The following is a 15267-nucleotide window of genomic DNA, read 5'->3' as shown; positions in this document are numbered from 1 at the left end:
GATGTGTATCTGTGTGGCAGAGAGAAAATGGCTGGGTGGGAGTGTGGGGGGCAGCTTGGGCAAAGGATTCTCAGTGCCAATCAAAATGGGTCCCAGTGGGAACCCAAGCAGCTCAGACTTGGGGGAGGGGAAGCTCTTCCTTCCCCTTCCAGGGAGCAAACCTTGCATTTCACCACCACAAGGCTTTGAGTCCACAGGCAGGGATGCAAACTTTGCCCTGTGGGTGAGAAGCCACTCACAGAAGGGAAATGGCTTCCTAAATCTAATCATTGCCCCTTCAAGCACTAACAACCTGTGCCCGGGAGCTGATGGCTAATGAATTATTAAGCTGGAAAGGGAGAAGAGGGAGAACCAAGGAGGAAAGAAACAGAAAAATGAGAGAGCAGGCCGGGCGGGGTGGCTCTCGCCTGTAATCCCAGCACTCTGGGAGGCCAAGGCAGGTGGATCACCTGAGGTCAGGAGTTCAAGCCCAGCCTGGACAACATGGCGAAAGCCCGTCTCTACTAAAAAATACAAAAAAATTTAGCTGGGCCTGTTGGTGGGCGCCTGTAATCCCAGCTACTCCGGAGGCTGAGGCAGGAGAATCGCTTGAATCTGGAAGGCAGAGGTTGCAGTGAGCCGAGATTGCACCACTGCACTCCAGCCTGGACAACAGAGCGAGACTCAGTCTCAAAAAAAAAAAAAAAAGAAAAGTAAAGAAAAATGAGAGTGTAAGGGCCCAGAGGGGCTGAGCCCTCCTTTCTCCTCCCCAACTCCCTGTCAGCAGAAGGTGGGGCCTGCCATGGGAGGATTCTGCAGAACCCTCAAGGACCCGCGGAGCAGGACGGCACCTTCTTCCCATGACCACCCATTTGGATGTGTTTTTCACCCCTTTCTGGGTGGGGCAGACTTTCCCCCTCCCCATGAGTTCAGGCAGTGGGTTAAATAAGATTTCCCTTTAAGTCGAATGAAATCACAATGCACCACACACAGGGACACACACACACACGCACATACACACACGCACGCGCGCACATCACACACACACACACAAACACAGAGTCTCCCTGGGGCCACTCAATCTACTGCCCCCTGAACCTGATGGGTGCATCAGCCAGGTGCCTGGCACCCGGTCGGTCTCTTAGGGTTACATGCTCCCGGGGCTCCCGCACATACCCCGGCAGATGAGGGTGCGCAGGGGTAAGGGCGCAGGGCCGGGCGTCCCCCGCCCCCACCGTGCAGCCCTCGCCCCCGCCCCGCCCCTCCGTAGTTGCCTGCCCGCCGCCCCCTCCGCCGCCCCGACTCTCGCCCCGAGCGCTGGCAGCAGGCAGCAGGCAGCAGGCGGGCGCGCTGTGGCTCCGCGCCGCGCGGTCCGGGCTCTGTTCATTCATGATTGGTACTCGGCCCTGCGAGACCCAGCCGGAGCGCCAGGAGGGGAGCCGAGCGTGCGGCAGGAGGGGCGGGCGGACCGCGGCTCCCGCACCGCACGCGGCGCTGGCTCGGCAGCCTCGGCCGGGCGGGCGCTCTGGCCCCGTGTCCAGTGCCAGGCAGGCTTCAGGGCACCGTCCTCGGCCCTGGGCGAGGGAACCGGCCGGGCCGGGTCCTCGCGCGGGGAAGCGGTTCCGAAGGCTCGCGGGGAGTGGCTAGCCCTGAGTCCCTGCATGCGCGGGGCTGAAGAAGGAAGCCAGAAGCCTCCTAGCCTCGGCTCCACGCTCGCAGAATACCAAGCTGCAGGCGAGCTGCCGGGCGCTTTTCTCTCCTCCAATTCAGAGTAGACAAACCACGGGGATTTCTTTCCAGGGAAGGGGAGGGGCAGGGCCCGGGGTCCCAACTCGCACACAAGTCTTCGCTGCCATGGGGGCCGTCATGGGCACCTTCTCATCTCTGCAAACCAAACAAAGGCGACCCTCGAAAGGTAAGCCACCTTCTTCCTTTTGTTCCCCTGTCTGGGTTTGGGGGTGCTGGGCGCCGAGGTGAGGTGTGCCACCTGCCTCCCTTAGTCCGGACTCCCCTCTCCACGAGGAGCCCGGGCTGGTGCTTGTATCCAAAAGAGAGAGAAATCCGTGGGAGGGTTGGTGTGAACACCCAGAGGAGGGAGCCAGAGTGGACGTTTGCCCCAGCGGCGACTGGACCCCTCTGGGGCACCAGGTGCCGGGACTCTCCTCCTGGGGAAATCTCTGGGAGCCGAAGGAAGAGGCATGTTCGCAGGTGGGGGTGACCAGATTCTCTGGTGGAAGTGTGGGGAAGCTCTTCCCATTTCCATGACAGCTGGCGTTTGAGCACTCAGTGAGGGTGCTCCCACACTCCCACACTCCTCCCAGGCGGCTATGCCAGGTGCAGACCTGCGAGTCCCTTCATCAAGAAGAGTGCTCTGTCTGCACCCCCAAAACCTCTGCAAGCCAAAAGGAATCAGCTGCTGCCAGGGGTACAACTCCCAGGCCTCATGTCCTGGTGGCTCCGGGAGTCAGGAGGAGCAACCGTAAAGGGCTGGCTGGGAGCTGAGCTTACATCAAGGATTAAAAAGCATAATATCGTGGAGTCTCTTATGCCTGGACGCTATTCCATCGCCACCTGTCCCCAGCGAGGCATGGCTGATCTCACCATCCGTGGGAGAGTCCTCAAATGGGTCCAGGTGAAGTTGGAACAATGTGTTGGGCCCTGGAGGACAATGCAGGTCTCCTTACCAGCAGTTCAAAAGTTAGTTGTTGGAATAAAGAGACTGGAAGCAGTTAGGAAACGGGAAATGATGGGTTTTGTTTTGTTTAATGTTCAAATGTCACTACGAGTGGTAAGATTTGAAGTAGCTTGACACTTAAACATTCAAGTTCTACCATCAGAGCCCCCATCCTGGATACAAGTGGGAGTTACAGCTCCTACCCTATATGCCCGATAGTGAGTAGAAGTGTAATGGGGTAAGGGACCCCAAGTGAACAATAAGTCTCCTCTTAGAACTTGGTTGGTCTCACCCTGGTTAGAACCACAGAGATCTCCATAAGTAAGCTGTCCTTGAAACCCCCTGGAAGAAAGGGTCCCAGCTTCTGGCCCAGCTCCCAGAGGCCTCAGGCTGGCTGAGCCCCGAGGAAAGAGATCTCTGCGTGCAGATCTTAGGTGCTGAAGCTGGGTTGGCATTTACAGCCTAGAACATAGGAAGAGGCTTTGGCCCATTTGTCCAGCTGAGTTACACGTCCTGCTGGCAAGGAAGGGACTGGTTGCCCTTTTACCAGTCCTGACCAGAACAGGTCTGCAAAGCTCAGCCCAAGGCCTTGACATTCTAAGCCTCACCTCTCGCAGATCCTGGGATGCTGCTTGACTGGGGACAATTTTCAGCACCAAATATAGGTCTTCTCTCTCATCATCTGTCTGATCACCATGAGGTCTCAGAGGCCAGGGGACTGTTGGGACAGGAAAGTCAGGGGCTTGTTTTTAAATATTTTCAATGCCTGTGGCTCTCCTGGGAGCTGGGTGTCCTTAGAGTCAAGTGGAGTCTGGGTGTGAATCCTAGCTCCATCGCTCCCTGCCTCTGGGACCTTAGGCAAGTCCCCCCACCTCCCTAAGCCTCAGTTTTTCATCCATAAAATTCGTATGCTACTTCCCGGAGGGAAACTGGGTATGTAGGAAGTAGAAGAAGGGGGGACTCTGCCTCATATACTGTGTTGGCTGCAGCCACCGGGGACCCAGAGGAAGTCGTTGTAAGGATGTGAGAATCAAATGAATGATGAATATGGAGCTCATTGCATAGGGCTGGGAAAAGAGTAAGAGCTCGACATTGCTGTCTACCATTTCCTTCTCCTGCCCCAAACATCCAGGAATTCACCCTGGATGAATTCCTGCAGGATTCCCAAAGTACAAAGGTCTTTGCTTCTGTCTCCTCGGATTCTAAGAAAGAGAAGAGGGGGTACTGGCATTCAGTGTGTCCCTACTGTGTGCTTGCCATAATGCTAGGTGTTTTATCAACAACTCTCATTTAACCCTCACAAAAATATTTGTTTGAGGCTCAGAGCAGGTTCAGGGCCAATGGGTGTACTTCCAAGACAAGCTATCGAAGCACTGAGCACTCAGCCCTTCCTGCACAAAGCCCAGTGGTGTGAGTTGTCCAGGAGTCCAGCTGCATATATTCCCCCAGGCATTTGCCCCCGAAGCAGAGTCATCTCACTGCCTTGCACAGTGGAATGCTAATCAGCAGAAGACCCTTCTGTGGGAGGCAGCTTGGAGACCTGGAGGAAGCCCTGGCTGAGGAGGCTAGTGGTCAGGGATCCTCTCCTGGCCAGGTCACTTTTCCCCACTGGGGCCTCGGTTTCTTCTTCGTAAAGGGAGAAATTTACATTAGGCATTTCCTCACGTTCCGTTTGGCTCTCAAATTCTAATATTTTTATGGTTGATGCTCTCACCAGGGCTGCTGCTATGATCTCAGAGATGTGAGGCTCAGATCTAATTAGAAGCAGCCAGAAGAGAGCAGTTGGGATTTTTTAACTCAGGAATCAGTCTCCCTGCTGGGTTCAAATTCAGGCTCTGCCACTTACTAGCTGTATGACTAAGCCTTGTTTTCCTCAACTATAAAACAGGGATAGTAGTAGTTACCATCTTAAGATAGTTGTTGTGTTGTGTGGATTTCAAGGATCATGCAAGTCAAGCATTTAGCACAGTCTCTGCTACATAAGTGGTCAGCAAATTTTAGGTACTATTCAATTTATGGCTCTATTGTTTGGGGCTTCCAAATGTCCAGAGTAAGGCCATTTTCGAAGTAGGCAGTACATCTGAGAGTCTTAACAGCTCATTTCTGGAAACCTTAACCAGCCCTATCCAGATAACTAGGACCCAAAACCCCAGCACACAGATGCTCGTCCCTTGCTGCAACCCTCACTGACCTCTACCCTGTGGCTTGTCCTGAAAACATCAAAGCCTGCTCAATTAAAATCCTGAATGCTTTGATAATACAATTTAGAAACATACATAGCTTTTAAATAGGGCAAAAACTCTGCATGATTAGTGCTGCAAGAAGATATCCAGCCCAACCTGGGTGTTCAGGGAGAGCTCTCTAAAGGCAACAGAAATCTAAAGGAATTTAAGAGCCATGCCACTGAATAAAAATATTCAGGTTCACTTCCTGTCCTTCCCTCTGTTTGGGATCTTTATATGTCTTTAATTAAAAGTAGAAGAGCCCTGCTTTTGGGATTCAGCTTCTGCATCCCAGTCGCAGATAGAATTTCTGGCTCTAGCAGTTTTGCATGTGCATGACACACCAAGGACACTGCTCCTGGCCTTGAATGGGTAAGTGAGACAGGCTAAGGCATTGAGGAGAACCAGAGGAGGACCATACAGGTGCAGCTGCTGGGCTTGTCAGTGGGGCAGGAGAATTTAGGGACAACATCACTAGACCAAGGCCATCTCAACAGAGAATTGCCTACAAGCAAATAATCCCACACTGCAGGGGTGGCTGGGTTAGAAATCCTCCATGACCGAGTGCAAGCATGCAGAACTTTCTGAAAGGGCTGAGCTGCAGACCTCCAGAATAGGTGAGAGCATAGGTGAGCAAACTCAACCCCATAGCTATCAGAGGCTTTTTCTAAGGTCACATAGTGAGTTAATAGGGTACTGGTTAATATAGGGCCAAACATGGGAGTGTTCCCGATAGTCCCATATTTGCTCCTAGATCAATGAGCATCTCAGGGAATTTATGGAAGCAGAGTGTACCTGATGAGGCTGGGTTTAGGGTTTATTGGTCAGGGCAGCATTTTCAACCTAAAGATCTGGGAGAGTGACAAGAGACAGGCAGAGAGAAGCAGTAGCCCTCTTGTCATATAGTCCTGAACCCAAGGGGCAGGCCTTTGGCAAGTCATTTCACCTTGTAAATGCTAGTTTCTTTATCTGCAAAAGGAGAATCCTGATGTATAGAAATGTTTGTGCTTTGGTCTTTACCCATCTTTGCATCTTTGCCTGTCCCTTTAACTCTATAATACTCTCCCACCACACCCCTTGCTGCCTTGTCGAATAGTTAAAATTCCACCGACATTCCAAGACCTCACTCAGCAGTTTCCATATTCAGGAAGCCTTCGCCAAGCCCCAGAGAGAAGTGACTTGTCCCATCTGAATTCCCATATTCTTTTAAGATGTGCATTTTCTTATGACTCACAATGGTGCTTGGAATTAGACAATCAATGGAGGTGTTAACCCCTTTCCCCACCACCAGAGGGCAGGGTTCTTGGGGTAGGAGCTGGTCTAACTCATCCTTCACAACTCTCTGCTTGGTTCTGTGCACATAGTAGGTACTTAATAAAAACTTTTCTAGAGTAAATTATAAATAATGGAATGGTTGGCCACTCTCCATTATTTGCTAGAATTGCAGACCCTGCAGGAAAAGTTAGCTTCCCACTGGAATTTCAGTTACCAGCCCTCTGCTGGGAATGAATTCTGTTGTTCGGTCTGCTGGCTTTGAATTGACTTTGTCCATGAAATGTACCGAATCTGTTTACCATTTAGCAGGAAAGTGCTGAGAACAGTGATTCTACTCCCACCCCCCTCATAATCACAAAGGTGTGAGGAACCCACACCCAGCACCAGGCACAGTTCTGGTCCCTCAATCCCAGAAGAAGCTCAATGGAGCTAAAGATAAACAGAAAGAGAGAGATGGAAAAGAATGGAAGACAGAGGAGAAGGACTTACTGCCTAAAATCAGTGGGATTGTTTTGACTTGGTCTCTGGAAAAGGGCCAAGGCTTAGACCTCTTTGTCTGCCTGGAAGGGCCTTGCTCCATGAATGCTTTGTAAATGTGTAAGTGAATAAATGAGCATATGCTTTAACAAATGAGTAAAAAGATGAATGATTGAATGAATGGGGGAAGCAGTAAAGGAGTGAATGAATGAAGCAACAAATGAATTATCAACTGAATGACAGAAAGAATGATCGAATAAATGACCACATGAATGAATGAATATGTCCATAAATGAATGAATGATGAAGTGCCAGAACAGCTATATTTAACAGCCTATCTTTTCACAAAGAGCATTGATAGTCATCTCTCCAAAGTTGAAAAATATAAATTCAGTCAAGAAGAGTCCTGGTGATTTTTTGGTTACTGGTAGGTGTATAGCGTCTTTGGAGAAGGTGAGAAGATGTCTCTAAGTTTTCACTCTTTTGCTGAAACAAAAGTAGGGACTGACTCACAGTGATTCCCCTTGTCTTCCCTTATATTTCAGGTTCACCTTTGCCTGGGTCAGATCAGAATCTGTATATTTATCCACTCATTTATTTGTTCACTTAGCCAGTCCCACAATTGTCCTTCAGCATTGCTTCCCTGCCTAAGATCCACTCTGGCTTCCTCCTCCTCCCTCCTCCTCCATCTCCTCATTCACCTGGCCAACTCCTACTTATCCTCCAAGGCCTCATTCAATGCCATCGCTCTGGGAAGCCTTTCCTGGCTTCTGTAGGCAGAGCACATCTCTCCCTTCTCTCTTCCCCCATAGCTGTTGCTGCTTCCCCTCACTACAATTCTGAACACACTATGAGGTTGTCATTATGGGTTTACGCATTTATCTCTCTGACTAGCTTTCAGGGACTGAGTCTTATCCCAGAGCCTCTGTCAGGCTTGACACTGCATCCAGACTTGATGGATGCTGGCAGCATGGAGGTAAGGATGGATGGGCCAGAGTGTGCATTCTCGATGGCTCTGAGCGGTGTGGGAATGCGGCGGTGCAGATGAGGAATCCAGGTCTGCTCCTGGGGAGGAGCTCTGCAAAATTCTGCATAATGGCCGTGGAGCTGATGTTCCCATTCATCAGGCAGGGAAGGAGCAGTTTTTAGAAAAGAGAGAGAGAGCCTAAGAGTCCTAGGGCCTTCAGAGAAACATCTCTTTAAATGCTTCCCGTTCCTCCAGGTAGTATTTTAAATAGGTCACCTTCTGGAAGTAGTTGTAGTCAGTTGGGATATTGCTAGCTTCCCGTACCCCAGCCATGGAGTAGCACTTTGGATTAAATCTTGTTATTCAAGGCCAGACTAAAAGCCTCATTGGTGCGGTGGGGGGAAGTAGGAACCACATTCCACTCAAATCAGGAAGCTAGAAGTAGGATTGCATTATGGTTATGAGCACTGCGTTAAAATAAGAGAGTCTTGGGATTGAACTCCCTTTCATCGGTTCATAGCTGAGCCTTTCTGAGCCTCAGTTTCCTCCTCTATAAAATGGGGACAATGGGCCAGGTATGGTGGCTCACATCTGTAATCCCAGCAGTTTGGGAGGTCGAGGTGGACAGATCACGAGGTCAGGAGTTTAAGACCAGCCTGGCCAACATGGTGAAACCCCGTCTCTACTAAAAACACAAAAATTAGCCAGGCGTGGTGGCATGCTCCTGTAATCCCAGTCACTCGGGAGGCTGAGGCAGGAGAATCGCTTGAACCGAGGAGACGGAGGTTGCAGTGAGCCAAGATTGTACCATTGCACTCCAGCCTGGATGACAAAGCGAGACTCCGTCTCAAAAACATTAAAAATAAAAAAATAGGGACAATGACAGTGTCTCCCTACAGGGCCACGTGAGGGCCAAGAAGGAAGTGAACATGATGCTGCGCACCAGGTGAGTCGGCAGTGCTGGCTTTGCTGCTGCCTTTTGTCCCATCTCAGGGCAGGCCCCTTCCTTCTGCCTTGCTCCACTTGGATGATGACGGTGTTACCCTCGGTAATCTCCCCATCCCTTTGAGCTGTGACCTCTGATTCCAGCCCTCTGAGATCCCGAGCCACCCTATCCATGGTCAATGGCATTCTAAGCAGTTTCTCTGGTGATTCCTAAGGGAAGCTGTCAACTTTAGATGGTAAAAGCAATTCCCAACAGTGAGATATGAAAATGCAGGTCACCCGCCAGGGAGGATAATAATACTAGCTCAAATGACTCTGGCCTCCACCCAGTGCCAGGCACCTTGCTCAGCTCTTTCCTGTGTTATTTTATTAACCCCAACCCTGGAGGACAAGATGCTGTTACAGTTCTTGCTTTGCAGTTGAGGAACCTCAGGCTCTAAAAAGGGAAGTGCCTTACTCAGGGTCACAGAGCTTGGGAATCGCAGAGCCTGGTTCTGGTTGATCCTAGAGCCTGAGCTTCTAACTGCCACACTAACCTCTCCTCCTGGCTTTGCCTCTGGAACCTTAGGGACCTGAGTAGAAAAACAGTCAAAACGGGTGAATGGATGTTGGGGAGAAGGCATTCAAGGATAGACTGAAGCACCTCATTAGCCACACGGAGCAACTGAGCTACGTGCAGGCCCTGAGCGAAATGCTTTTAGCCCCATCCCAACCCTGCCTCCCCCTAGATCTGTTTCCATTTAATCTGACACTGTGGAAGCCTGAATATGAAATGATTGGGGGCAGAAGGCCAATTAGCAAATTCATTAATAGGATTAAACATCTCTCCTCTGCTCTAATCATTTATGTGAACTAAATTTTTCTCCCTTTGTTATAGCCATCACTGCCTATCAGTGAAGACAGAGTGTTTAAATATCTTCCAAGTATGTTAGAATTGCAAACGTTCAGAACCAGGGACCAGGATCAGAGTTTTCACATGGTCCAGGTGGGCAAGGAGAGATCAGTCGGTTTACAAGTGGTTATCACTGCTAAGAAAAAAACACAAGAGCTTGCTAGTACATTTGCAAATACCTTACTGCTCTCCCATTCATTTCCTTTCTCTCCTTAGCCACATGTTGGCCCAAATCACCTGCGTATGTTGTATGGTTGTTACGAGCATATACTCCTGGTTAGGCAGACCTAGAATTCAAATCCTGGCTCTGCAACTCATTAGCTGTGTGACATTGAGCAGGTTACCTTGCTTCTGTGAACTTTCATCTCCACATAATCTAGAAAATGAAAGTATTGTTGGTAATTACCTCCCAGGTTGTTATGAGCATTAAATGTAATCATGCATGTAAGATGCAGTGGTCAGCACATAGAATGCGCTGAAGGTAAATTGTTACTATCTGGGTCCACGCTACTTAAAGTGTGCTCTTCAGACCAGCAGCCTCAGCATCAGTTGGGAGCTTGTTAGAAATACAGAGTCCTGGCTGGGCGCGGTGGCTCACACCTGTAATCCCAACACTTTGGGAGGCCGAGGCTGGCGGATCACAAGGTCAGGAGATCGAGACCATCCTGGCTAACACGGTGAAACCCCGTCTCTACTAAAAATACAAAAAAATTAGCCAGGCGTGGTGGCAGGCACGTGTAGTCCCAGCTATTTGGGAAGCTGAGGCAGGAGAATGGCGTGAACCCGGGAGGCGGAGCTTGTAGTGAGCCGAGATCGTGCTACTGCCCTCCAGCCTGGGCAACAGAACGAGACTCTGTCTCAAAAAAAAAAAAAAAAAGAAAGAAAAAGAAAGAAATACCTCAACTCAATGAGACCTACCCAGTTAGGACCTGCATTTTAACAATATCACCAGATGGTTTATATGCCCACTGAAGTCTGAGGAATACTGGCCTAAAGTACAGATTATGGAACGATATGTATTGTATTATACAAAATTATATATCAAGCTGGAAGAGGCTTTTGAAGACTTCTGATTTAAGCCTCATTTTACAAATAAGAAAATAGGGTCCAGAGAAGGTGAGTGGTTAGCCCAGAATCACACAGCTCAAGTGTTAGGCCTGACATCTGAACCCCAGCCCTGGTCATCTCGTGTAAATTGTTAAGAAGTCAGATTTCCAGATTTGCATTTCTGCAATCAAGCTTGTCTGTTTTTCTTTCTTTCTCTCTCTTTCTTTTTAACAACAAAGAAGTGCAGGATGATGTACGCCCATTAAGTTTTAGTTTACTCATTTTAAATGTTATTCCAGCCAAGAGAGATCCTGAATCTTGATTCCACCAGCCATCATCTTAGCTGTACCTCCAAGTTTTCTGCTACCTGAAGATATGATAAGGAGGCATTCTAGGTCTTTATCTAAGTTGCTTCTAAGAACACAGGCCAGAACAGGGTGCAGGACAGAGCCATGTGGACTGCAACTAGAGACTTGCCTGCATAACAGATTTCACTGGTAACGTTCAGAATCCCAGAGCAGGCTGGCAGCCTGGTTTATGTGCAGAGCCTTTGTGTGGGATTTGAAGCCAGAAAATGTGACCGAAGTAGGAGTCTAAACAGACACAGGCAGGGCCTGGAGAATGAAAGTCAAATGCCTTTTCCAGGGGGTCTAGTAGGACCTCTCTGTTGGTGGGGATCCCCCCAAAAAAGTAATCTTTTTATTTTTGTAGGAACCCTGTAATGGTTTCATTATTATTCTCACTTTGCAGAGTAGGAAATGTAGGTGCAGGGAGGTTCTTGATTGGCTAGTGATTAGCAAGCAAGGACTTGAAGTGGATCTGATTGCTAGGCACTCCACCACCTGGGCTCCTGCCTGCAGCTGGAGGGCATATCCAGGACAAGCAAGCCTCTGAGCCCCAGGAAGAGGCTGAGCAGTTACGGCTAGTTTCCCAACTCCTAGGAACCGAAAATGACAGCCTCCTCTTGGCCCCATCAGCTCCTCAACCATGCCAACCCTGGACCCAGAGTGAGAGGAGTGTTCTGGAGGAGACCATGAAGCTTCCAGCTGCCTGGGGGAAGCTGGCACATTTGCATCGGTGTGGCTGAGGCTGCACTTTCTCTCCATCTCTGGGATTCACCCATGTATGACTCTCCCAGATGTCCAAATCATGCACTCAGCAGGGGTGTCCTCGGGAGGCTTCCCCACCCATTGAAATCAGGGCAGCAAGGGGCTCCCCTTGTTTTCTTCCCTCTTTGCATACATCCAGCCCTGGGCTGATTAGGACTCTAAGCCCTGTAGGCCGTAACACTAAAATGATCAGGTCCTCCCACCACTGCCCCGCCCTGCCTCACCCCACCAAGGGCTACACAGGCATTTCAAAGGAGAAACAGTAAAACAAGTCTAAAGAAGTCTGCCAAATTTGGATTTTTCCTATGTTGACTACTTTAGTGACTTTTCTGAAATAAAATATGCTTTCAAAACACAATTTTTGATGCCTCTACTTTGCTAGTGCTTTAAGCATCTCTTGAGTGTGCCTGTGAGGCATTTCAGCATTGGAGTTGGAACCAGACAGGAAAAGGAAAAAAACCGATCTGTATCGGGCACCTGCTGCATGCCAAGGACTGTGCAAGGTGTTGACAAAATAACAGTAACAAACATAACATTTAAATCATCCTTGTGACATTTATATAGCAATCTGTGCCAAGTACCTCTCTAAGCGCTTTCAGTACATCAAGCTAATTTAATCCTCACAACAACCCTATGTGGTAGGTAGTATGATTATTCCCATGTAACAGATGAAATCTCACACTATGAGAGGCAGGCACTGAACCCCCTGTTTTATAGATGAGGAAACTGAGGCTTGGGAAGAAGTGACTTGCCCAAGTCCCCCAGATGCCTGGTGGAAGAACAGCTTTGGCCACTTCCAAAGCCCTTGATGTTGACACTCCAAACGCAGGCCTCACTCATTTCCTGTAAGTGCCTTATGATTTGATATGTCCTCAGGGTGCATTATAAGAGGAGGCTGGAAAACCTGGGACTGCAGTGAGCATTGAGTCTTGTCCTGATCTTCTCAGGGACCCTCTGTCATTCCCGATTGCCTCTTGCATCTGTTCTCACCTGGCGCTACCATTCCGTCCTCCCTGGTTTTTCCCTTGCTAAGTGACCACTCTATACATTGGTCCATATCATATAGCCTCTGCTGGAGGAAAGTCTGGTTCCCATCTGCCTTCCCCTGAAGAAGAAGCTGCTGGAAAATTAGAGTTATGTTGGACACAGTCTTTGTCCCCAAGGAACTTCTCTCTGGTCATAATCATTATATTAACAGCAAATCTATAGCATGCTATGTGCTAGACACTTTGGCAGCTTGGCTTTAGGTAAGCCTTACAGTATCCCCAGGAAGTGAGCACTATTACTAGACCCTTTCCAGATGAGGACACTGAAGACTACAGGGCATAAGCAAATGTCCAATGTCTCACTTCTCATAAGTGGACAAACCAGGATTCAAACCCAGATGGTTTGCCTCCAGTGCCTGCATGCTGAATCACTGGACTAGGCTGGACCTGAGCATTTAACTAGAGGACATTATAGATTATGTAACACTGTGGGGATTCAGAGGAGGCAGAAAGCACCTCTATCTGAGGGGCAGGGGCTGGAGAATTAGAGAAGATGGCCGAAAGAGGTAGCATTAGAGCTCAACAAAAGAGCTAGGGATTGGCCCAGGCAGGAATGTAGGTTAGTGAAGTTCTAGGCAGAAGGAACAGGATAAGCAAAGTTATAGAGGCAGTCAACAAGAAGAGGAAAGGAATGAAAAATGACAGTGATGTTTTGTATGCTTGTGACTGGGAGGATGTTAACAGAAAGAGGATGCCATCAAAAGTGGGAGACAAGGAGCAGAGTCAGGCTGTCCACATTCAGGAGAGTGGGACGAGGTCCTAGGAGGTAGTGGACAGCAAGGATGAGGAAAGCACCAAGTAAGTAGGGATCGAGACTGTGCCCTCTCACCGCCACCCTTGTCCCCCTAAGTGTCTCCCCATGATCACTGCAGCTTACATTTGATTCCTCCTTCTCCTCTCCCAGGGAACTTACTATTTGTCCCCATGATTTAGCCTTTGATTACCTTGAACTGTTCTATAATCATTCCCTGTAAACACGCTTGACTCTCCAGCAAGAGTGACCTTTCCTCAGAGACCTGGACCTTTCTTTCTTCCCTTCTGAGCATCTTCGAGCATCCCAGGACAGTTCTGGGCAAAAGACTGGTACTTGGTGACTTGAACTGATATTTCACAGAGATGCACAAAGACTTGGGATTCCTTAATTAGAATTCATGTGGCAGAGAAATTTGGGCATGACTTTGAGGATCTCCCCCACTCACCAACAGCATATTCACAAGATATGAACATCAAAGATTGTGGCTTGGTGTGAAAACATAGCACATTGGAGGCCATTCCATAACAGCTTAGAGCAGATGAAGAGAAAAAGATATGGTGTGTTGGGTGAAATAGAACTGAAGGCCAGGCCTAGCTTATCCTTTAGGAGCTGTGTGGTTTGAAGAAATTGTTTAGCCCCTTTCTGCATATCGGCTTCTTCATCTGTTAAACAATAACAATCATGGTATCAATTCATTGGATTGTCATAAGGATTAGTGAGATAATATGAATGTGTTTAGTAAGCTATAAGGCAGTGCATACGTGGTGGGGATCAGTATTAGATGACAATAATGGTCATAGCAATAATAATGATTTTGATAGTAGTGGTGGTGATGATGTTTGTGATGGTGGTGTGATGGTAGTAATGAGGGTGGTGTTATTTGTGGTGGTAATTATTATATTATGGATGTATGAGTCTGTTTTCACACTGCTATAAAGAACTACCTGGGACTGGGTAATTTATGAAGAAAAGAGGCTTAACTGACTCACAGTTCCACAGGTTTTACAGGAGGCATGGCTGGGGAGGCCTCAGGAAACTTAAAATTGTGGCAGAAGGCTAAAGGGGAAGCAGGCACATTTTCACATAGTGGTAGGACAGACAGAGAGCAAAGGGGGATGTGCTACATACTTTTAAACAACCAGATTCCATGAGAACTCCCTCACTATCACAAGAACAGCTTGGGGGAAACTGCCCCCATGATCCAGTCACCTCCCACCTGGTCCCTCCCCCAACATTAGTAACTACAGTTCAACATGAGATTTGGGTGAGGACATAGAGGCAAACCATATCAAGGGATAATATTGTTGATGATGGCAGAGGTGTTGGTGACAGTAATGACAGTAGGGGCTTCATGGCAGTAATGATGATGATGATGGAGGATTACAATATTAGTGGTAACGGTGATTATTATAGTATAGATGATGTTGATTATAAGGGTGGTGGTGGTGGTGACAATGGTGATGGTGGTAGTGATGGTGATGATGATGATAATAGCAATGATGATGATATGGTAGTATGACAGCGATGGTGGTATGATGATGGTGGTGATGATAGTGACGGTGGTGATGATGGTGATGGTGATGGTAGTAGCGATGGTGGTGATTATGAAGATGGTGGTGATGATGGTATTGGTGGTAGTGATAATGGTGGTTATGGAGGTGGTGGTGACGATGGAAATGGTGGTGATGATAATAATAGTAATGATGATGGTGTGGTAGTAATGACAGTGATGGTGGTGGTTATGGAAGTGGTGATGGTGATAATGGTAATGATGGTAGTGATGGTGGTGGTGGTAGTGATGATGGTGAAGTGATAGTGATGGTGGTGGTTATGGAGGTGGTGGTGGTGATGATGGTAATGATGGTAGTGATGGTGGTGGT

At 48.5% G+C, this 15267-nt stretch overlaps 1 protein-coding gene across 5 annotated transcripts in view; it reads left to right on the top strand.

Moving 5' to 3' along the window:
* KCNIP1 (potassium voltage-gated channel interacting protein 1) overlaps nucleotides 1–15267 on the top strand; it is a 388899-nt gene that overhangs the window by 150026 nt on the left and 223606 nt on the right. For 3 of the 5 annotated variants that reach the window (XM_055285274.1, XM_055285270.1, XM_055285272.1), the window contains exon 1: nucleotides 1279–1894. The exons of the other annotated variants lie outside the window; for them this stretch is intronic. In XM_055285274.1, the coding sequence (XP_055141249.1) occupies nucleotides 1834–1894 (61 nt within the window). In that variant the 5' untranslated portion in view covers nucleotides 1279–1833. Of the gene's footprint in view, nucleotides 1–1278; nucleotides 1895–15267 lie in introns of those variants that run through there. 5 annotated transcript variants of the gene reach the window in all.

The sequence above is a fragment of the Symphalangus syndactylus genome, chromosome 7 (assembly GCF_028878055.3).
Source record: "Symphalangus syndactylus isolate Jambi chromosome 7, NHGRI_mSymSyn1-v2.1_pri, whole genome shotgun sequence".
Lineage (NCBI taxonomy): Eukaryota > Metazoa > Chordata > Mammalia > Primates > Hylobatidae > Symphalangus > Symphalangus syndactylus.
Note: the sequence above shows the minus strand (reverse complement) of the source record. Positions and strands in the feature narration are given on the sequence as shown.